Source organism: Dermacentor silvarum, chromosome 3 (genome assembly GCF_013339745.2).
Source record: "Dermacentor silvarum isolate Dsil-2018 chromosome 3, BIME_Dsil_1.4, whole genome shotgun sequence".
Lineage (NCBI taxonomy): Eukaryota > Metazoa > Arthropoda > Arachnida > Ixodida > Ixodidae > Dermacentor > Dermacentor silvarum.
In genome coordinates, this window is record NC_051156.1 from 150577192 (window position 1) to 150600555 (window position 23364).

The following is a 23364-nucleotide window of genomic DNA, read 5'->3' on the forward strand; positions in this document are numbered from 1 at the left end:
GACAATGTTCCCAGTGACAATGGATAAAATAAAATTCCATGTATTTTAACAAAGTCAAACCTCAGAGTTGGCTCAAAATCCCAGGGCTAGATCTAGTACACATATAATATCGAACAAAGTGGATGAGAATTCCGCGTAATTCCAAGGAGTGCACACTGAATTTTGTTTGATGTACAACAACATACTGAAACACAGAAAGTGACTGGACAAGTGCAGATGAAGGCATACGTTCAGATCCCACTTGTGGCAAATTGTCTTTTCGTACACTTTCATTTCCCTTTGCTTTATCATTTCTACATTTCAATTTTAAAGAAGACGAGTAATTTAACATGTGCTTTCCTTCATTTTACTCTCTGCTGGTTTCATAAGATTGTGCCTAACAAAGCTCGGGCCTATTGGTTCCCCTTCTTCTCGTTCCTTGCTATAACTAAGTCACATCCGACACAAAAATCCTTTGTTTTATCAGATATTTGTTATAAGCTTCTAGTGTGCCAAAACATTTGCAATCTGGTCTATGCAAAAGAAACGAAAGAGCAATGACTCTGGTGTGCCGATTTTGATGGCCTTTCAGCAGCTTGTGCTGATACATAAAACATGATCAATGCTAACTGTTTGCGTACCGTATTTTCCGGTGTATAAGATGCATTTTTTTTCTTAATTTTTCGTCGGCGCGTTTTATAGAACGGTGCCTATGTACATTTTTTTTTTTTTTTTCAGAAAAAGCTGCCGTCAAAATCGGATCCGATGTTATGGCCAAACGAAGCGCGCTGGTTGACTTAATTGCTACGGGTTCTGTGCGCGCTATCGAGATGCCAGGTTCGTGTGATCGAGTTCCCGAGCGCCGTGCGAGAAGGATGGAGCAGGCAACGCATGCGGCGGTAGGCCGACCGCGAGTCGATCGACCCCGAAGTCGTCACATCTGCAGATCTCTGTCAAGATACGGCGCGCGCCGCTGCGCAAACTACGCAGTTGCTACGAGAGTACAGGCAGCCCCTCCTCCCTCACGGGCAGCCTTCCTGCTTTTCCTCCCTTGTGCGCGATTCGGGTCACCGCCGCACGCTTTCACTTGCACATACAGCATACGGCATGCGGGGACGATGCTATCGCCATTGGACTTTACACGGAACATCGTGGCAACCACGACGGCAGAAATGCACCTGGAGTGGAAATATATGGCACCCATACGCTGGCGCGTGACCCGCGTTCACGCTGCGAAACGTCACTGTAACTTTTTTTAAATCGCTTACCGAAATAACAGGTGCGTCTTGTATACCGGTGCAACTTATATGCATTTTTTTTTTCTCCGGGAAAACTGCCGTTTTGAGGGGGGTGCATCTTATACAAAGGTGCGACTTATAGAACGGAAAATATGGTAGTTTTTAATATGCAACTGTGCGGTCAATGTGGTCTCACAGGATCAGCACGTTAGCCTCATAACTGCAAGCGAGCCAAGCCAAGATGCATGCTGGCCAAGATGCGCAGCCGCATCCAGAATATGTCATTTCAAGTTGCCTCAATGGAGTATTTGAATTTTTTTCCACCAGAGTACACGTTTTTGAACTGCAAGCGAACAAATACTTGCTTTGCTATGACCAATATTGTCTCGGTTGTTGCATTTTCAGTTTTGTTAAAGCAGTAAAACTACTCACTGAAATAAAGCATGGCCAACCAAATTTCAGATTTATTTTGTTATACAGTGGTATCTCGTTACTATGAACCTCACATTAACAATTTTTTTTCAGCTTAACGAAGGTTTCAAAAATCCCTAGCCAAAAGTCTGTTGCAGTGTAAAAATATTTCAGTACAACACTGAATATTTCAAAATTTTAAGAGAAATTTTATCCTTTGTCTGTGTTAGTAGCACCTCAAAATAACAAATTTGTGACCTAAAATATGTGCACATCTCCGACTTACGAAGCAGTGAAAAATTATGTGCACCCATAATACCATCAGTAGCTGATCTTATCGGAAGGCTGTGATTCCAATTCCATGCCAGCCCTATCGCCATCACCCGCAGTAATGGTGGCTCATAGAAACACGAATCGGCATTATATTGGCACTGAAAACATGACTCCAAAACACTGCAAGATCACATTCATTGCACCGTTCACCATCACCACAACCTTGAAGGACTTAGGTGCAAAATTGCTGACAAAAAAGCAGGTTTAATTAAAATGCCACCTAAACTTGAGATCGATCAGCAAGTCAGTGAAGAACACAAGGGAAGCAATAATAATTGTGCAGAAACAATCGACAATGATTATCAATGTAAACTGATGAACAAATGAACAAACATTTTCTTTGTCAATTTGGCCACCGACCATCCACCACTGACCAACCACAAAAACAGGCGAAAAGAAGCAAAGAGAGGTATCCACCTTAAAATTTGTGGATGTTTCGGTAACATTTGGCAATTATGTGCAGAGAGGCAGCATGTATAGATCTCAGATATGCAAACAATGATGTACCAGGTGTGGGAAGAATTTGAGAATACAGCTTCGAATCACTATAGACAATAACATTCTCATTCCATCTGTCTAGGCGCTTAGCTTCATCTTCACCAACCCCTCCGTCACCTATCTAGCACACTTATTCCAAGATATCAGGTTCCTGTCTGACAAGGGAGATGAAGTCATACACTCCTTATCGCCTTACACGCAGACCACAGCGACTCGGAAATTGCCACTTTCTTAAATATCACTAAACCTTTCTTGTACACGCAAGCGTAAGTGGCTCGCCAGTGAAGTCGGCGATGGGAAGTCTGAAGTTGTGAAGGAAGTGAGCGCCGGAGGAGGAAGGCGCCTGGAGGTGGAGAAGAGAATCGCACGCCAGGGAAAGCCCGAAGGAGGGTGCTGAGCGCGTGGCAAAGCAACGCCTCCAAGAGGAATGTCTAGGTGGCGCTGAGCAAAGGGGGAAGGGGAAAAAAAGCGAAGTGTCGTGGCGGAGGAGGGTAGGTGGAGGCGCGCTGAGTTAACCTCCAATAGTTGCTGCTACGGGTGCGGTGTGCGGAATGAACGTACCGGGTTCGTCTCGTGATAACATCGTCCCAGCGTGCCGCATGTTCTATGTGCGAGTGAAAGCGTGCGACAGTGAGTGTGCAAGGAAGGAAAGCGGGGGAGGAAGCGCGCAGTCTTTCCACTGGGGTGGGGAGGGGAAGTGGGGTACGTATGGCACGGCCGCGTGAACCCTATCTTGAAAGTGATCAGCGATGCGGACAGTTTAGGCACCTAGGCGTACCGAGGGCCGATAGCTTCGTGTGCGCTATAGCACCCATATGCTTGCGCGTCCCCCTTAATCACGAACTGAAATGTCACTAACTTTTTCGTGCTGAAACAAATGTTTATGCCCAATTACCATCTGAAACAAAGAGAAATAAGCACTACCAGTGACAAGACACCATTCAGGCAGTTGAGTTTCTCCAATAGGTTAAAGCCATGATGACTGAGAACCCGGACAGGCCAATTAGGCCACGTAGCTTTACAGGGACAGACAACTGTTCAGAACATGAATACAGATAGCCTGGCTGACGGAAAGGTCGTTTTTCGTATTGGCTGAAGCGAGCACTGCTGTCCTCATTAAACGAAGGATTTATACTTTAAATTTATTACAAGTTGAAAAAAATTACTTTTGGTGACCCCACGCAGCGAAAGCATGACCACAAATCGAATTGCCCTATCACGTGACCTACAATTAGTGCACATGGCTCCTGGGCCTCTTTCCAATAGTAGTGAAATGCAATACATTTTTTTCTATTATAAGTTTTTCCATAACTTATAATGCGCAGCTAAATCTTCTATTGTTATGAGTAGAATGGCGCTGTGAGAACTTGCACCCATGGTCAAAACAGGGCACCACATTGCCACTAGCACTAGGATTTGCAGCAGCCACAGATGCAGCAGCTTACTATTGCAACAGTTTTTTATTTTCAGAAGTGGCTGAAAAAGTTAAAATGCGGATGGTTAATGAAGTTGCACTCCCTCCTGTAAAGGCCGCCCATCGTTCTGCTTTCCTAATTTGCGAGATGGGCTATCAGAATTGCTCTCATTTTACAATGTTGCTGGTGTTGAGACTCCTATTTTTTTTATGACATTGCTCAGATTGAAAGACTCTGCTTAAAAAATTACCATGTGCTTTTGGAAGTAACCAGAGCAGGTATGAACACTTCCAAGGATGAGCTTTTTCATCATCATCAGCCTACTTTTATGTCCACTGCAGGACGTCGGCCTCTCCCTGCGATCTCCAGTTACCCCTGTCTTGCGCTGTAACTCTAATAATCCATCATTTATCTACCCTACGCACCTACAGAAATTGATCAATCTGATGGTCAGCTTTCCTACGCGCTGTTAAACATTTCCATTGGAATTCTTCTACTAGCAACATCACGCATTGTCTAAAATAACAACTGACACAATAACAAGGAAGAAATACTCCTGGCCCACTTACTTGAACACGGTAAAGTGCAGCGCCTCAGGACCAGCTGTGATGAAGCGTTCCCGGTACAGCTGACCATGTACCGTTAGGTCCAGAACGCATATCTTGCCAAGGCTTGCTTGTAGCGTGATGTTGGAATCTCTCAGGGACAAGTGGCTGGAGAAGCCACTTATTGTAGCTCTAGCCAGCTCATACGTTGGCTTGTTCAGCGTCACAATAAAGTTACGAATGTTCACTTCCAGTTCTGTGTTATCAACATCTGCCTGGGGCTCTGCACAGAAACAAACAAAAAGTTGTGCAGAAACCATCGAGGGTCATTGTCAATGTAAGCGTATAGCCAAACGCTTCAAGGAAGCTATTCGCTTTTTTAAAGAAATGGTGCGCTAGACTGCATATATTTGTTGCAATGAGGATTATTAGGTAGTGCTTGTTGTTTCATTGCATAATTTTGTAAAAAACACAGCCGTAAACTAGCACATCTGTAGTGGTAGCATACAACACATGCGTCTCAAAGAGCTCAAATAGCTGGCATTCGGCAAACGATCCTGCCCCTGCAACTCAGTTGCGTGAGCGCACGCAACTTTTGCATTGGTGCCTTTGTATCGGCGGTGAAAATTAAACCTTCAACCACCAATCACTGACCATGAAAATGGATGAAAGAGCATAAGAAAGCTATTTGCTTTAATAAAAGAATGCAACTAAGTGCAGTGAAATAAGTTCTTCACAAGGGCATAAACACAATGTGATTTTCAAGACTTCTATAAACTGAAACAGCAGTTCATGAAAATATAGCTTCACTTAGCACAATACTGAAGAAAATAAGCATTAATGAATGACCACTATTATCACAGGAAATAAAAGACCTTGCTAGATGTCACAAATCGGAACACTATCAGTCAGTACAAATCATAGTGCACATAGAAACCATGAATAATTTTCCAGTGTTTGTTTCCAAAACACTGTATTTCACAATTCATCTCTTAAACTATTGTGTCTTACCGTGCTCTACTGCTAAGTCTTCTCTGGAAAGAGAGTCCTGTCTAGAAGTGGGTCTTGGCTCTTCAGGTAGATCTGCGGCCAAGCCAAGGAAGTCAAGCACCATCACCCATGTCTGAGAGTTGATGACCACCTCCAGGCTGTTCACATCAACAGTCACAGCCTTGCTCACCTGAAGACAGTAAGTTCCAACACATTTTCAAAGTTGTATAAACATGCTTCTCGGATGTCAAAGGACGACATCACATCCGTTACAGGAAGTTCATCGAGGACCCCGGCATAAAACACTTTTGTGTTAAAAAGGAGGCCTCAGGATGACCAATACATTAGCACATTTCCTAACGTGCCCCCCCCCCCCCCAAGCCCCCCACCCCTTACGGCCAGGGGCTTCTTTTGTGATGTCAACAGGTTGATGAACTTCAAGAGTGTGATTATCTGGTTTACACTACTTAATCTTACTCATTTATTTCTTCTTTCTGGGGTTTTACGTGCCAAAACCAGTTCTGATTATGAGGCACGCCGTAGTGGAGGGCTCCGGATTAATTTTGACCACCTGGAGTTCTTTACTGTGCACTACAATGCAACTCATTTATTTCTGCCAGTAAACAGCGTCCACAACATTTTTGGTAATAAAGCGTCTTTTCAACGTAATTTTCAGTTCAATTATATATTGACAGTTTTTAGGGAAAGATTAATTACAATGAACCTGTGATATAGCGAACACAATTTGTGCAACAAAGGTGTTCGTTGTATCCGGGCTTGACTGCAAGTTATTGAAGAGCCTTGAGAACAAAACTGCATTTACACTGCAAGAAAGCTTAAAACAAAAATTGTAGCTTACGCTGTTATGCTTGGAAGTGAAATCAGGGCAGTGTCTGTCAATAAGATGCATATTGATGTGCATGAGTGAATCCTCTTGAGCCAGCAGGAGCGGAGGGGTCGTAGAGCCACACGGGGACGGAGGCGGAGTGGACGGCGACGCACACGTGCTGGCACACTTGCCCCTCTTCTTTGCATGCTCTGCAAGTTAACGAGGTCAACGAGCAAAATCAGTAATGGCATTACATATAATGACCCGATGTACCCCACTGCTGACAGAACGCATGTGAACTTTGTTGTTTTCTTTCATATGGATGCATATCAAGGGTGTACTACTCATCCTTTACATGGAGACATGAATTGCAGTAATCTCAAGTGGTCAAATTTTAGCTGGCTATACAACTGGAAGTATACGTATGACAGGGCTGAACTGACAATGGACAAGCTGCCTGCCTCATCAGTCCCTTTCTACCCCTCTCTCCCACCCTGCCATCACCTGTAGTTTTATACAAGTTGACCCCCATTTTACTCAAAGTATTGAAATTAAAACTAGTATTTTGTGGTTTGCAAGAACTTAAAACAATGTGAGGTATCACGTCATTCTGCACAGCCTCTCCTGGAATATTTTCAATATTTTAATATTCGATACAGTGCACAGACTAAAAACACCCTGCTCATATTTCTACAGATAAGAATAAAAATAGAGGTTTATATTCTAAAGCATGACACAAGCAAACAATCACTGAAGTGGAGAGCTCCAGAATACTTCAGCCAAACCAATGTTCAAGTAAAGATAAAGACAATGAAATGAATATGAAGACCAAGGTAGAAACAAGTAAACAGGATAAATGCTCGTTGTTCCTCGTCTTCGTTTCGAACCCTTTTTAATTTATCAGGCATGATAAGTACCACCTAGCCCAGCAGCCTAATGTTCTTGAGGCCATGTTAAAACAAAAGCAACTCAATCACATAAAAGTGTAGCCAAAGTGGCAACATTGGCCAGGCAATGGAGACTACTGCTCGACACTCAGCAACGAAATGCAACGGAAAAAAAAAAAAAAAAAAAAAGGTACAGCGCAACCACAGTGGGGACCAAAAGCAGGTCACCTCGTTGTCCTGCCGCGAGGCCACAATGTGGCATAGTGAAATACAAACACGCAGGTTAGCTGGTGGGTCAATTAAAAATGCATTATTGTTGCAGAAGCATGGCATAAGGAACTGGGCAGAGAAGACACAAGTGCAAAACATCAACTTGAACTTTTACACACAAGTCCTAGCTGTGCTCAACATATGACACATTTCATTACCATGCATTAAATCTTGTGCATTTTTGAACACCTGTGCACAGCTTGTTTACGCAGTAACCCCTTAGTTAACATGCAGCCCTTACCAGTCTGCTGTGCCTAGTGTCTCGTGCCTTCATACTGTAACAACAATGCATTCTAACATAATTAAGGATGTTGATTGATTGACTGATTTTAGCATTACGAGGCATCACAGGGGCTATGACAAATGTTGCAGAGGATGGCTCCGAATTAACTTCGACTAGATGCTGTTCTTTAATGCACACCTGTATCTAAGTACGCAAACACATTTTCATTCCACCCTCATCAGAATGTCGCTACCACACCTAAGAATGAAATCAATGACCTCCTGTTCAGCACCAAAATGCAACAGCCACTGGGCCATTGTGGCAGGTGAGACTCCACCAGTACGGCAGCAATGCAGTGCTCACAACACATAGTTTCTATGCTTGCCATGTCTTGACATTTCCTAGAAGAAGCTTTCAAAACAATGTGTAGGCTTAAACAAGTGCCTGCTTTGCAGCGAGGACGGAAGAGAGACAGGCACAGAATGAGCACAGTACCTGTAAATCCTACTTTACCTGTTGGTTTATTCTTCTTCAGATGTGCCTGGAAGACATTGTGAGTACAGAGCCTGTCAGGAAGAGATGGGTGGGCTGGAATAGTTGGAATGTGGTACGTCATGTCCGGGCAGGAAAACGAGATGAAGTCCGATTTGGGCGGCCGAACATCCTTGGAGTCCCCCGCTTCATTCTCAGGGTTAGTCGAGCGAATCAAGTAACGGTGGCTAGATTCGGGGCTCTCAACAAGGTCCTCCATGATAACGCCTTTCAGAGCCAGCTGCAAATGAAATTTGTCACATTGTACCATAATAAATGTTATTTTTTTATATAAGGTTTAGTGAAGTACTGCTTAACCATACTTTATTATCTTACATCACAGGCTCCAAATGTCACTCATTAAACTAGCTCAGGCTGGCCAACACATCACTGGCTGGCACAAACTTTTAGGGTAACCATTTTTGCAGCTTTCAAGAAAAAAGAAAGTTCCAAGCAGTGAGCAAGCATCACAATGGCCAAATTGCATGAACATGACATAAACCTTGCAATAATTAATCGTACTGCCAATGTCTCAATGCCCAAATTGTCCTGTTGTATGTGTTTCACCGTCTACGTCTGTGTTACACCCTTTTTTTTAGGTATGATGCACTAACTAGCTCAAACCAAAATTCTGCTTCAGCCAAGGCATAATTATGTTCCTGGTCATAAGCGTTGTTTTCAACAGAAATAATGTCTGCTTAGAAGCATCTTGTAAGTCATTTAAGCTTTGTCATTTAGTGTCACCGTTAACTTTGATGTAAAAATTGTGAGAAACAAGGCAGGGCATCATTAAAATTTGTCCTCTCACAGAGTCCATGTGCTTTACCACAGTGCAATTACCCATCAGGGGGAAGGGGTTAAAAACTTGGTTTGGCGCTTGTTTTCAAAGACTCCAGTGACTGGCAAAGCGAAAGTAAGTGGTTTAGCAAGTAAAAAAGAGAGTAAGTAAAGTAATTATGCAAAAGTAAGAGTAAATGATTCCAGTAAGTGGCTAAGCAAAATAAATAATCAAAAGCATGAAAAATGCAAGCCGCTGTGTCTTTATAATTAGTTACATTTTTCTATTTGAAAAAGTACGTACAAAGCAGAGAAATATTCTCACAAGTCCTCATATATGGGTATTCCCCCAAAACTATTCTTGAGTTGCCAAAGCTACAAAATGATAAGGTGTCATCTACCTGCATCTTCATCAAATCTCAATAACAGTTTTCAATAATAACAATTTTAATCCTACAGTAACGGCAACGATAACAGTTCTAAAAATAGTACTTTGTAAAAGGATGCCTGTTGCAGAAAGGCCAACATATATATATGCATTTGCAGAAGGGCCATGTGACACTGCAGCAACACCAACTCACCTGAACCAATGTCTCGTATGGACTGTCTTGCTCGTAGTTTACAACAAATTCTTGAAAGGACAAAGCAACAAGGTCCTGCTTATCATTGCACAAGTCCGAGCAGATGTTGATTACGAGCTCTGGCAGCATGAAGTTGACGTGGTAGTTGAATGCCATGTGCTTTGTGCCGTCTTCAACAACGTTGACAAGGCTCTGCTGTGGCCTTTCATGTTCACAATGCAAGTCCTTTGATGCCAATTCATCCTGTACAGGAAGACATGCACCAGTTTATGAATTAAAAACAGACTGTCTTGTCAAGAATTTGGAATGTGATTACATGTGGCCCACAAGGGAAAAAAAGTTCAGCCACAGTTCAGTCCGAGTTTTGTCAAAACAGACGACCCTTAATTACAGCCAAGTTGTAAGCAGCTCTTAGGATCGACAGCGCAAGTGAAGACCCTTCTTTATTCACAAGTGGACCTCAACTCAAAAACATCACAGGACTATGCCAGCCTTCAAATGAAGTAGACAATGCATTTTCATAATGCTTCTCAAAGGTTCCACCAGTGAGAAGTTGCCTGAGAAACACATTTCCACTCCAGTGCTTTAACGACACTATGCGCATGATCATGAAGTTTCTCTTATGATTAGTCAAGGAGTGTTTATGAAGCACAGTGACTACTTCAGTCAATAGGCTTTGTTGCTCTCCCCTTTCTGGAGTAGTAGTAGTATGCCGAGCACAGGAACATAGAACAATAATGAGGCAAGTCATCTCAGCAAACTTAACTATAAGCTTTGTGCACTGGTCAGCTGTAAACATGACTTCAACATCCCTGTCCTGCCCAGTGATGGGCACATCAGACTACATGTGGGACACCACAAATTGTGTAACAAGGGAGATTGGACAAATAAACGGCATACAGTTATAAGTTTTAACCAGCATCTATGCCCCATTTTTTCTTGTTTAAACGTATTGTCATGAACCAAGTAGCCTAACTTGATACACATGAGCCTGTAAATCTAAAGCTTTGTCGCTGTTAATACTGTAGCTTATGAATTCAGAACAGCTTACTGGGCTATCCTAATATATATATACGAGGAAACATAGTCAGTACCCAAGATGAGGAGATATGGAGTGATTCTGCCATGTCCTCTTCTTCAGCACCAATGTCCTTGCAATATGTTATGTTCTTAGTTGACTGCAGTAGTAGCTCGTATTGATACTTCGTCACTGCAAACTTCAGAACATTTATAACAGTTCCAGAGACCTGAAGAAAAGAAAACAACACAACTTGTTAAGCAAGGCAGGTCCCAGTAGCACTGCACAGTGTGCAAGTCCTAATACTTGACTGCCATAATAATTACAGTGTAAGCCATAATAATACAACGACACACAAAAGTATATTCTACCTCAGCAACCTCCTTTAAAATGTGCTATGTTGTACAACAAGCAACATGCATGGTTGCAATAAAATAACAACCGTGCAGGCAAAGCATTTGATTTGAAGTGTCTTAAATTGTTTGCAGTGGCTGCATTTTTTGCAATGAGCCCACTATGAACGATTTCTGCTACTGCTCCCTGTCTTGTTGGTTAGAGGCATAAAATGCTCATGCTAGTGAAACATGACCATGAACATATACCTCTATGCCATCTGCTTGGCTCTCAGGGCTTCTCAGAGCTTAGCTCTCATTTAGTTTAGCAGATCAACTAATTGTGTTTGGATTCAGGGTTATCCTAAAGGCTTCCATGAGAACACATTTTAGCGCGAGCTGTAAATGAAATGCATTGCATAGTATACTATATAATCAGTGGGTTGTCTGATAAGCTTTAAATTAGCATGTTTACAGAATCAATGTCTTTCAATTCAACCCCGACCAAAATGTAAGAATTGGTGGAATTATGAGCAGATCAATACAAAAGAAAAGGTAAGAAAATATCTGCATGTTCAATCACCTTGTTTGGCTAATCAGTCTGATATTATCAGCAACCATTTACCCTCAAAATAGCATGCTACACAGAGCATGTATACACCTAAGCCCACATATATCTCAGGGAAGACAACTTCTGCAGCATGAAGTCATGCTTCTCCTCTGTCAGACAAGCCCATAGAGTATTTGACAGAACTTTCACAACTCTCATCATCATGGCCAATAACACTGCTGCTCAGGTGAATGTCACTTGCTGCTTGCCATCAGAGTGCAGAGTGGCACAGCGACAGGGAACACAAAGAACATAGTCTACAGTGGCCGCCTATCTTTCGGCCAGCGCCTTTTATCACACACCCCACATCAGAGAAAATAGAAAGAGAAACAAACAGAGGAACAAATGGGGGCACTATCGGACAGCGCTGCTTCATGTTGTCGAGAAGACAGAAGAGTGTGCACACCGGCGAGGCCAGGACCCCAACGAGCCAACTGTCGGCCGCCGGCAGAGACGAACACATACGCGCCTTCCGATGCAACCGTGCGATTCGTGTTATCACGCAAGATTGGTACGTTGCCTCGCTGATGCAGTCCAATAAAGTCAAGCCGGTGGTCAAAATGTATGTGTCATTTCAAGCTGCCATTGCCAAGCACCGCTGTCAACAGATTTTTCTGACACCGAGGAGACCACATGTCCATCTGTACTCTGCTAGTACGGCCGTCAGTCTAGCCTATGCACATGATCGCAAGCTCGACGACCAATAAAGTTTACAAGTGCAAACATTTTGACGGTAAGCCTCCCGTGATGGCTTGTCACCAGTCACTTCACCGGCTGCACTGCTTAGACCACTGGGCCTAACCAGCGCCGCTTCATTGGCAGTCGGCAAAGTTGGGGTTTCATGTCAATCGACATGGTGGTGACCTTGTTCACGCCGCCATGTCTGCGGCATTGCGCATACTGTTCATGCCCGAAGCATCGTGTGGCATCTGAAATTTCGGTTATTGCCATTACACATTGGTGCTAGGGGTAATTGGCGGTGCCACAGGGAAGTCTAAATAATCCTGCAGGTCCAATAAATCGGGTGTCTAAAAAAGCGGCCTGCAATTATGTGACATTTTTGCTACCGAAATATATTTTGAAGCATGTGCAAAGAAAAGTTTACATCACTATAACCAATGCCATGTCAGATTCTGCATTTTCGATTTTGTTATAGCAGCTCCATTAAAATAAAGCATGACCAACCAAATTTTACATTTACTTCATCATATCCGTTAATTCATTCTATCCGTGTTCGTTACATCAACATTCAAGTGTGTAATAATATTAAAAATAATAATAATAAAGCCTTAGTTTCTTAAATCCCTGGAGTGGAATAAAAGGCTGTTTTTCCATTACCTCTAGAGTAGGCTGTGTCTTCAACTGCGCTGAGGTGCTGGCCTGGTTTCCTTGGTCTCCCAGCCAGGTTGAGCCATCATTGAACCAGCCAACTTCCAGTTCCTCCAGCGGCTGCTTGTACTGAACAGTGAACTCTATTATGGTGTCATGCAGAATGGGACGGCCATGAGCCCTACAGCTGTACAGGTCCACAACTGGCAGTGAATCAGCTGGCGGCAAGACGCCGGTAGCACCAGTCTTCCCCGACACTGCCGCAAGGTTCTCGTCAATGTTCAGAGAGTAAAGGTTCATGTCTCTGAACTGCACAAAGAAGAGTCCTGCCTTGTGTGGGTCACACGAGTTGAACGCAAATTGCGCCGACTGCAGCACAGATGAGTTGGTGTTCTGTAGCGAGATGCGACCCAAGTGGGCGACTATCACGTCACGGCTGGAGGGACTGCAGGGAAGCACAATCACTGGCGTCTGCAAGAGGATGTCAAGCCTGCAAGAAAAGCAGAGACGGAAATTTACCGAGTTGTCCCATTTATGAAGCAAAGTGACATGCGCAATCCTTAATCCTTGCTTATGAAGTGAGAAAAACATGCACTCAGCGCAATCAACCATGACATTTTTACATAGAAACCACAGAAAGCGCTTGAAGTTTTAAAATTTTGTTTTAGGTACAGCCATCGTGAGACTCAACCTGAACAAGAAAACACCTACCTGGCGATTTAATTCTAACACAAGCTGTAAAGAACAAACATCGAAGTCCTTGGAAGGAAGATGCATTAAGCTTGCAATTTAGAGGTGCTTCCAACCAGAAATCTTCAGCGCCATATGCAGGAGAAAGTAAAAGGCACTTAAAGGACCCTCCACCAGGTTTGGGCATTTTAAACAGACAAGTGCAGTGTATACAATGTGCACTGACAATCGTGTCTGCAAAGTATTACATCGCTGTGCGCCGCGAGAACGGCTGAAATTTCAAATCAAATGTTGCGCTCTCTTCCTCTTGAGAGAGCTACGCTACCAGCCAGAGAGTGGAGGTCAGATGTACGAGTACGCCTATGTAAATAGCATTGCTGAAACGTCACACACCGTGACAGGTGACTTCAAGAATTATTCAAGGCTAGGCTACAGTAGTAATTTGTTTGATCTGTTGCTTTACTAGACAGACCAAATGTCTGCGAGTCCTTGTTTTACTTCATCCCATAGCAAGAGGGATGTACTTCCATTTGGTCCGCTTGTTCCCATGTCGTGCAGTCGCATGCGCAGTAAAAGAAACTATCTGCCATTTTCTACTACGTTTCAACGCACCATCGTGCTCTATGATCCGCTTGGGTCTACCTCAGTGCTCCTGTGGCACTGACTTATCATACCGCTAGTCAGGTGTTCTCCTGCACAGCGTGAAAAACTGTGCACAGAGCGAAACAAGACAAATGCAACAGCTCGCTCACGGGAACATCACTGAAAGTGCTCCGCACAGCAAAAACACAAGAGGAAAAAAAAAAAATGTGGGGCCTGTGACATATATGTGACGCGATCCTCCGGCAGCGATATGGAAGAACGCAGGGAAGGAATTTCGCTTGCGGAGTCTAGACGGGGAAAGTGAAGAGAGTGTCTTTGTTGGCAGTGAAGCTTGCCTCCTGAAATCGTGGGTTGGCAACACTTCAAATATTTATATCTCTGCTATTATTGAACCAATTTGAAAAATTATTGTGGTAGAATGCTCCACAGAGGGTACATAACAACTTGAAGCATATAATCAAAATTCCCTATGGGTGAGGGGCCCTTTAAGCCGTTATCGTTATTATGTACGACGGACGTACATAATACACAGCACGACACAGCAAGACGCTACACACAGCATGACGCTGTACATGCTGCTTGAACAAGGTATGGCAGAAAGTGTTGTTTGGATAGTTGGTGCTTGTTTAAGGACATAATACAGCATGAAAACAAAGCTACACATATCACAGGCACTACAATTGACATGTCACGCCTGACAGAATGTGCCATGCACTGCTCTAATTTAGTTGAGATTTATTTAGTTGCAATTGTGCGCAGAAAGTACGAGTTCTAAAAACTGGCTTTTTTTTTAGACATATTGTGAACTTTGTTTAGAGCACAAAATTCTGGACATGCTACAGAAATATTGCCAGAACAGCTGCCAGTTAACCCTTTGCAACTCTATGTACACAATTGTGTAGATTATACAAATTCATTCACTATAGTGTACTCTTTCAAAACTAGGCATTTATGTTTAATTTATCCGTATGTTGTGCTTCTTTCTGCTCTGGCAATCTGCACGTTAGCAGTGCCATCCGGCCAAAGAAGCATTAATTCTTTACCAAAACAAACAGCTAAGTCACGCCTCTGGCAGCAACAGCCGGTAAGCGCCAATACTAACTTTTTTTTTCTGCATTTCTCGAATGCCCTGCGACATCTATAAATTTGTCAAATGTATGAAGTTCTTCAGACTGTAAATATATAACAAAGTATACAGCCTTGTTCCTAAGAGTAATTTGGCAGCAGAGGACTCTATCAGTGCATGGCTACAAATGTGTACAAAGCGTGAAAATGCACGTGAAGGGACCCCCGCTGGTCCTCACGAAATCGCAGACCACGTGCGCTGCTTCTCCTTTTTTTTTCCTTCAAGTATCTCGTGTGTACTATGCGCAAGATTCTCGAGGAAAAAGTCTCACGATATGACAACACATTCAGCGGAAAGAACGTTGCTCGAGGACATTGCTTCCGGTAACGTATCATATTTTGGTGAAAGCGACGGAGATCACGTTGACTATATAGGAAAGACTTATTCCCAACGTTCTGACCGCAAAGATGAAAAAAGCTGCTGGATGCATTACTGCAAGAAATACCTTCATCAGCAAATATTCATAGAAACTTCTAATAAAGAAGGAAACAACATTTCCCGCCGCCTAAGACGTCTTGCGGCCTCACTGCCAGCAAGGTGAATCGTGTACTCCATACAAATCCTTTGAAATGTATGTGCCCAAATCTCTCTTTGAGGATGTCGCAGAGCACACCTACACAGCATCCAGACATCCTGAATGTAAGTCTATCAGAAGAAATTGGAAAGCTCTTTGTTGTACATGAAGGATTACCCAGAAGGACAGAGCACAAACCATCTAGACAATGCACTTGAGACTATGGCTTGAAGAGGCACTAATTACATCTGTGCAAAGCGCAAGGAAGCATTGGAAACTATCACATGAAATTCAAGACCTGCTACCTTAACTTTTCCGGGAATAAACGCACTCAGTGGCCCACTGAGCCCAACGCAGATGCCCAGTATTATGCCGTTGAGCAATGACCTGAATCTCAGGGAAGAAGTAGATTCGTCCAGTTGGAATTGCGAAGGATGGAAGGGTGAGTCTATTTTGCTAAAGTGCCAGGCCTCACTGTGCTGTAGCAAGAAGTGGAGTCGATTCTTCAAACATTTCACAACTAAAATCCCTCTGCCGGTTACATGACCATTGAGATGCCTTGTACACAATTGTGCACACTCTCGTAAAAAATAAACTGTGTTTGTTTTTTCTTAGCAACTTTGTCATTTAGTCTTATCTGGTCACATAGAGGAGGTTTAGAGTGAAAAAAACATTCTTTTGGTGGAAAATGGCGAACGGTGTTTGAAACGGTTAACTAAATTGCTAGGCAATTTAGAAACAAGGAAGATCCACCCATTTTTACAAGGTGGCTATTGAAAACATCGTACTGAGTTCAGCGGCATAACTTTAATGAATTATGATACGCCCATTTGTACAAGGTGACCACTGAAGACATTCCACCGAATTCACCCTCACACAATATAGTAACAGTATACATCTAGGGCTCTAGTCCCACCTAGTCAAGTTAAAAAGGGACAACGCCCAAACTTAGATATAGAAATTACGAAAAAAAACAAAAACAAATCACTAGTGCACATTCCAACTAAATTATGCTCATAACAAGAATTTCTTCAACTCACTTTACATCCAGTGGCAGCGCAGCCTGCACATCAGACGGCTCGTTCAATGAATCCTCCCTTTGTAGAGTTGGTGTTGTCGCACTGTCTGGTGGGCAAACATGGAACGAGAATGCCATGCTCTGTGCAGGCAGGTTCACGATGCCCAACGCCACCTCGGTGGCAGCGTTCTTGATGGACTGGGCGAGCATGGAGACGCAGTGCTTGAACTCAACTGCACAGGAGGCCAGTTCATGCAGCAGCAGGGGAGAGTGTGTGTAGCAGACCGACGCCATGCGCGCGACCACCTCCAGACACTCTGACTCAGTCTGTTTGCTCTGAGCCCCGTAACGCTTGATCGTGAACTCGAAGGCTTTCTCGGCATTCGCAGAGTCGTGGCTGGCCAGCGGAAGAGAACGGTAGAGTTCAACGTGATGCCGCTTGCCCAGAAGATCGTGCAGGTCTTGCCCAAGGTGTGGGTCACTGCCCATGCTAACGATTCTCCTGTGCAGAGTCTTCTCGGAAATGAGGTCGCACACCTGAAGGCCACCTAAGGTGCCCTGAATCTCAAGTGATGATCCTGGGAAAAGCAGTAAGAAAAAAGAATGCGGCACAACTCCTTGATTATTTTTTATATCCGCATAAAAGTTGGTTGTCCGAGATGGTATTCTAATCTGAATGTCACGGCAGCAACTCTGTGCATAATTAACAATTAACGGGTGAAGCAGTGCTCAGACACCGTTTTCTAAATTATGGCCACATGAGCCCGAGTAATTTTTACACATTCTCATAGGCCCCAATGTTGTTTTTGAATACGTGTTATGTGAAGCTGCAATCCGAAATTTACATGAAGCCGAACCCTAATCATTGCATGTACACATACAGTAAAAACCTTTATGCTTTGTAGTGAGGCCCCTGCATTTTCTTGCAATGCTTTGTGCACCAAGACCATGCCTTGGTCAGGCACGATACAAGTCACTTGCTTGAAAGGAAAATGGCAAAATATAACAGCTTCGAAAACTAATGTCTACTTTGAGTTTTTGCCACACTAACATGACATGAAAAGGTGTCAGTGTATACTTTCCACTATTTGCAAACAAAGTGAACATGATTGCCAATGATCATGTTCACACAGTGTAGGCAGCAAGCTGTCTAGTATGTGCATTAGGCAGGCAAGGCAGTTCAAAAGGAGTGCAGGATTATGCAGTGTTTCCATGCGTGCGAATTTTCCTATTGTTCACCAAAAACAGCTACAGGCCCGCAGCAAGTACAACAATTGGAAAGGTTAATTAAATTGATAAATAAACTGTATCAACAGTTCTAAGTCTTCTTTTCTTTTTTTATTTCATTCCTCTGGCACATTGTGATATGTTTGACTAAAATTTTAGTTCTACCTGTCACAACAAAAGTCGAATGCCTCATTAAACATCACTGTACCATCAACATATATTGAGACACGAAGAAGACATAATCGATCAGAATGACTGTTACGCGTAATTACATGAAAGTGCAACATGTAATTGCCCTGTAGTCAGTTTATAATCATGTTGTAGTCCCATATGTACATGCACTTGACAAACCAATTCTAAAAATGGCTATGTGAAGCATTCCAGTGTCAACAGTTTGACAGATACACAGGTATGCCTGCAACAGTCACACTCCATAACATAAACAAGTCAGAAGTTCACAGGAAGATGGAGGGTTGAAGTGATCTGCAGTGGTTGAAAAAGGAATGTCATTATTGCCTGCAATTCAACAAGGGAACTTGTTGTTGTAAGCCCCCTTGATGAAACATTGACTCCAGCAACATTCCTTGTTCAACCATTGCTGATCACTTAATAACCAAGTAGGCCACGTCCCAGCATCAAGTCGCCCTGCAGGTCCAAATGTCCTTACCTATAGATGCCTGTATCCTGGCTCCACTGACAGTCGCAGTGGCCACCTTTTGACCAGACACGCTGCCCTTCTTGCTCACAGCACGCAACAGGAGCACATTGAAACGATGAAAGTCAATGTGAGCTGCAAGCTACTGATTTGGTTTGGTGCTGCCTGCACAAGGCAAAAATAAAGAAAAGAAAAAAAGGAGGGGGGGTGTTAGCAAACCGCTACAGCACATAAGCAACAGAAGCAGCAATGTGATGGGCGTACGGATGAACCATACACAGTAGACTATTAAGACGGTCAAGGTCAAGCCAGATTTTCAGATATGAGGAAGAATGTGTGAAAACGTAGCTGGTTTCTCATACACACAGTGCAAAAAAAAGCCCACTTGAGGCGAACCGCTAACTCGTTCAAGCCGAACTTCCACAGCTGTCACTGACGTCTGCTACTCGGCTTACCAAGAGGCCCAGATTGGGAAACTTGGAGGAGGCGACAATGCTAGCTACACGAAAAGCAAATGGTGCTTCTGTGAGCATGAAATAAACAGCTATGTCAGCATCGTCGATGACATGGAAACCTGCAGTACTAACACAATAGAAACAATCACGGAGGAAGTCTTCTAAGTGCCTCCGCAGGATGATAATTACGGTGAGAAAACTTACCAGGAACCACAAGAACCAGAGGTGTTCCCACATGGTTCAGCTGATAATTCCTTCATGCTTTGGTGCATTTTTTTTTTTTCAGCATGAGGACACAGAAGGATTTCTTAGCAAGCAAGGCGAAATGTCATCTTTTGTCGCAGCGCACATGTTTGCACAGTTCCAGCAAGCAACAACTACTCAACTGCTTAAGTACAAGTGCATAAGCAATGCTTCGTATCATCCAAATGCAATAATTGCATTTTTTTACATCTGCCTTTTGTTCTATTCCTGTTTTATTTAGTGTTTTGTGCCGTATATATTTGGGTGCAACAGGAATAGTTGATTTTGAGTTTTGTGAATCACTTTTGTTAAGAATAACTTCCGATCAGATGAACAGATTTTCATAATCCCTTCGAGGTCATTTTAACGGGTGTCAACTGTACTGCTGCCACAGTCAGTGTCCCTGGTGAAAAAATATACATATTGGTCCCATGTGTTGGCTTTATTTATCAGTTATCACTTAAGACAGCTAGAAATACAGCGCCGTTACATTGAACATGTCCGTCCACAGATTCTAGCAGGCTAAAAATAGTGCATGAACAAGTTCGTCAAAATTATTCGTCAAACAGTTAATTAGACACACTTTAAGACAATCAGTCCAACAGCTCATTTAGTCATATTCACTAGATTAACCATAGTCAAGTATGATATATCTAAGTAATTGGCCTGCTGGTAGCATTCTGGTAAGTACAGAAGTACATCATATAGTGAGGTACATAAATTTTGTCATAGGTGGATTGGAGCACATAGTGTATGATGTATACATTCTCCACCCTCCACTAGTGGCATAGTAAGCAGCAATCAAATGAAACCAGCCCTTGCTTAAAAATCTGTCCACCAGCCCAACACAGACAGCACAGTATTTCAACAAATAAACAAAGCTGCGAAATTGAACTTGTGCTGCTTCCAAATTATGAGGGCTATATTTACGTGAATATACCAGAAAGCGCACACCGTTAAGCCACAACCTAACCAGGCAACCAACACTCACACTTATATGTAGCTGCATGCAGTTGTGACATCTGTACAGTCAGCCTGACTTCATGCATGCAGAACTCACCTAAATGTACAGTAGAACCCCGCTGTTACATTCCCGGGTGCTGCGTTTTCCTGGCTGTTACGTCGTTTTCGGTCGGTCCCGGCACAGCCCCCATAGAATCCAATGCATTGGTTACCCCGCTATTGCGTCGCAACTGTGGGACTGTTCCCTCATCATACGTTGCGAACTGCCATTCTGCGCCGGCCCGAGTGGCCATTTTGACTTTTCATGTCGCTTGGCTTGGTGGCTTAACGATGGCATTGGCCGCCCAAAGTGCCGGAGGCGACACCTAAGACGTATTTTCGGTTTCCACCAGCAAAAGTATGGCCTTTGAGATCCGTATTTGCTATCTAAGGATGGTGTCTATGAAGCGTTGTGGCCCTATAATTAGTTTTGGTGCATAGATGTTCCGTATAAAGTCTAAGGGCGATAACGCCGCCGCCGCACGCCGTATGCTATATGTGCGAGTGAAAGCGTGCGAGGGAAGCCGACGACTCGTCTAAACTTCGCGCGCGCAAGAAAGAAAAGCAGGGAGGGAGCGCGCCTTCTTCCGTTGCGCTCGAGGCACCGGCGAGAGAGCGAGGGGGGAGGAGGAGGGAGGGATAGCGAGCGGCGTTGTACTCTAGCATCAGCTGCGTACTGCACGGCGGTGCGCGGGCCGTATTTTGAAAGCAGAGTCTAGGCAGTGTAGGCATAAAGTAACATACGAAATCCTTGTATATGTTACTCTATGGTGTAGGTGCGTCTGCGGCTCATAGCTTTGTGCGTGCTGTGTGTTCTTGCCGCTCAGTTTGCGCTGAAGCGATGGACAACCGCATGAAGGTCACTTTACTCGCTGCTGCAGCAGCCCTTCCTCACGCCAGCGTTTGACAACACGTGTCCGCGCTCATCGAGTGTGATGTGTTCCTGTTTGCCTGTGGGCGTTGACACCATGCTTGTTTATATAGTTAATCAGCGAATGTTTACAATATACGGATGATAAGACTACTATCCTTACATTGTATAGCTGTCTACTAATTCGCTATCGCAAGCGATGCTTCGGCTTTCGGACGAAATTACGACTTTTTTTCACACGTAAGCATTAAAATAATATTGTGTGTACTTCAACACTACTCTTATTTCTCAATTTTTGCTATTTCTCAGCTACGTTTCCCGGCGCTTACGTGCTTTTTTTTTTTTTTTACGGTTCCGTGAAAAACGTATCGGCGGGGTTCTACTGTACAATGATAAAAAGCACTCCCCCCCCCCTCCCCACACATGCACACACACAAAAAAAAGGCACTAAAATTAGTCCTTCATTCCTCTCCACATTTACTTGCCTGGACGTACGATGGGCTGAGATCAACTTGAGAAGACATACTCATTCTGCCTGCTGTTGAAATTGTCTTGGAAGGCACTTTCACAGCTTCATATGGCGTCAGGCAACGAGCAAAATTTACCAGCTCGACGATAGTCTCTTGGTTGGCTGTGAAAAAAAAGGAAAAGAAAACAAGCTGAAAGGTTTCATCTTTGTCTTTTTGTGCTGTTCCAATAATGAAAGGGTCATTGCACTGGGACTTTTTGTGACCAGTCAAACTAGGTATTATTTTCTTGCTTCTTTAGCAGAACATCTTTAGTGATATGTCACCAATTACAAAGCCATCATAGCAGTGAAGTGACTTCTGGGGTTTTAGACGTGAAAAGCACAATCTATTTATGAGGCACACCGTAGTAGGGGACTCCATAGTAATTTTGACCACCTGGGGTTCTTTAACGTGCATCTAATGTACGGTACACAAGTGTTTTTGCATTCCACCCCCGTTGAAATGCGGCCACCACAGCCGGGTCACACCCTTGACCTCGCGCTCGGCAGCACAACACCATAGCCACTGAGCTGCCACAGTGGCTAGCAGTGAAGTCTTCACATGCCACAAAGTCACTACAGAGAAAGCAAAATGGGCAGAAGACTACCTTACCAATCACATCCAGATTGTTGAACTGAACGGCCGCGATGAACAGTTGCTCAGCCGCACCATTTGTGCTGGAACTCGGAACATTTAATATAGAGATTTCCACATTGATCAGAGCATCTGCTTCGTGGGCGTCCAGCATCCCAATCGGTGAGATGCGTTGCCTGTCCATCAGCACTGTGGAGATAAGAAATTAGACTATTAAACATGAATGCCCTTCAGAAAAAGCACTTGCTCTTCACAGCATTTAAAATTGACAAAGAAAGCATAACAGGTTCTACACAATAGATAACTGTCACCTGCACTTAAGTGTTGACACATTTAAATTTTGCGCAACTTTTCAGGCTTAGCTGACAGACAAAAAAAATAAAAAATAACTGTTCCAACTTAACAACACCTGTCTTTGTGACTGAGTATGTGGTGATGAACAAAAGTAAATAATGATCGTAAGATAATTGATGCAACACCTGTTCAAATGTCACACAAAATGAGTGCAAAGCAATAGCTTGAAGCTAACGCCATATAACATCATGAAATTCGCATTTCTCTTATGCACATATCAGCTTGCTAAACACACACACACACACACACACCTGCTTTGGTAATTAGCCCACACCTCGAATAACACGTGCCTCCGAAGACGGCTTCACAGTGATGTCACAGGCAAGTGGCTCAGGTAGAGCAGAGATGCACCCGCTTGTAGCAGTGTCGAATTTGTCAACATCTCAGTCCCCACGTTGACTCAGCGAAATGTCGTTTGGCGTCATACCACAATGACACTGGCCTTCGCTCTTTGGCGGAAGCACCAAACGTAATACTCTTCTAAGAATGTGTGATTGCATTAGTCTACTCTCATAAGCCCTAACTAAATACAGAAGCTTGGCTCCAGGTTAGACCAGGCTGACCACAATTAGCATCGTTATCAGACTATTTTTAGGTTCACTGTAGGACAAAGGTCTCGTTCAGAGATTTCCACTTACCACTGCCCTGCATCAACTGAATCAAATCTATGCCTGCACATTTCCTCATTTCATCACACCACCTAATCT

The 23364-nt window shown here is 43.5% G+C and overlaps 1 protein-coding gene across 1 annotated transcript in view; it reads right to left on the reverse strand.

The window, feature by feature from the left end:
- The window catches only part of LOC119444899 (intermembrane lipid transfer protein VPS13D-like), a 147003-nt gene that overhangs the window by 80432 nt on the left and 43207 nt on the right, over positions 1 to 23364 (reverse strand). The window contains 12 exon segments of the mRNA XM_049663723.1: positions 4444 to 4702; positions 5431 to 5599; positions 6269 to 6447; positions 8132 to 8390; positions 9508 to 9750; positions 10602 to 10754; positions 12806 to 13286; positions 16770 to 17325; positions 18642 to 18758; positions 18761 to 18790; positions 21682 to 21831; positions 22322 to 22492. Of these exon segments, the coding sequence (XP_049519680.1) occupies positions 4444 to 4702; positions 5431 to 5599; positions 6269 to 6447; positions 8132 to 8390; positions 9508 to 9750; positions 10602 to 10754; positions 12806 to 13286; positions 16770 to 17325; positions 18642 to 18758; positions 18761 to 18790; positions 21682 to 21831; positions 22322 to 22492 (2767 nt within the window).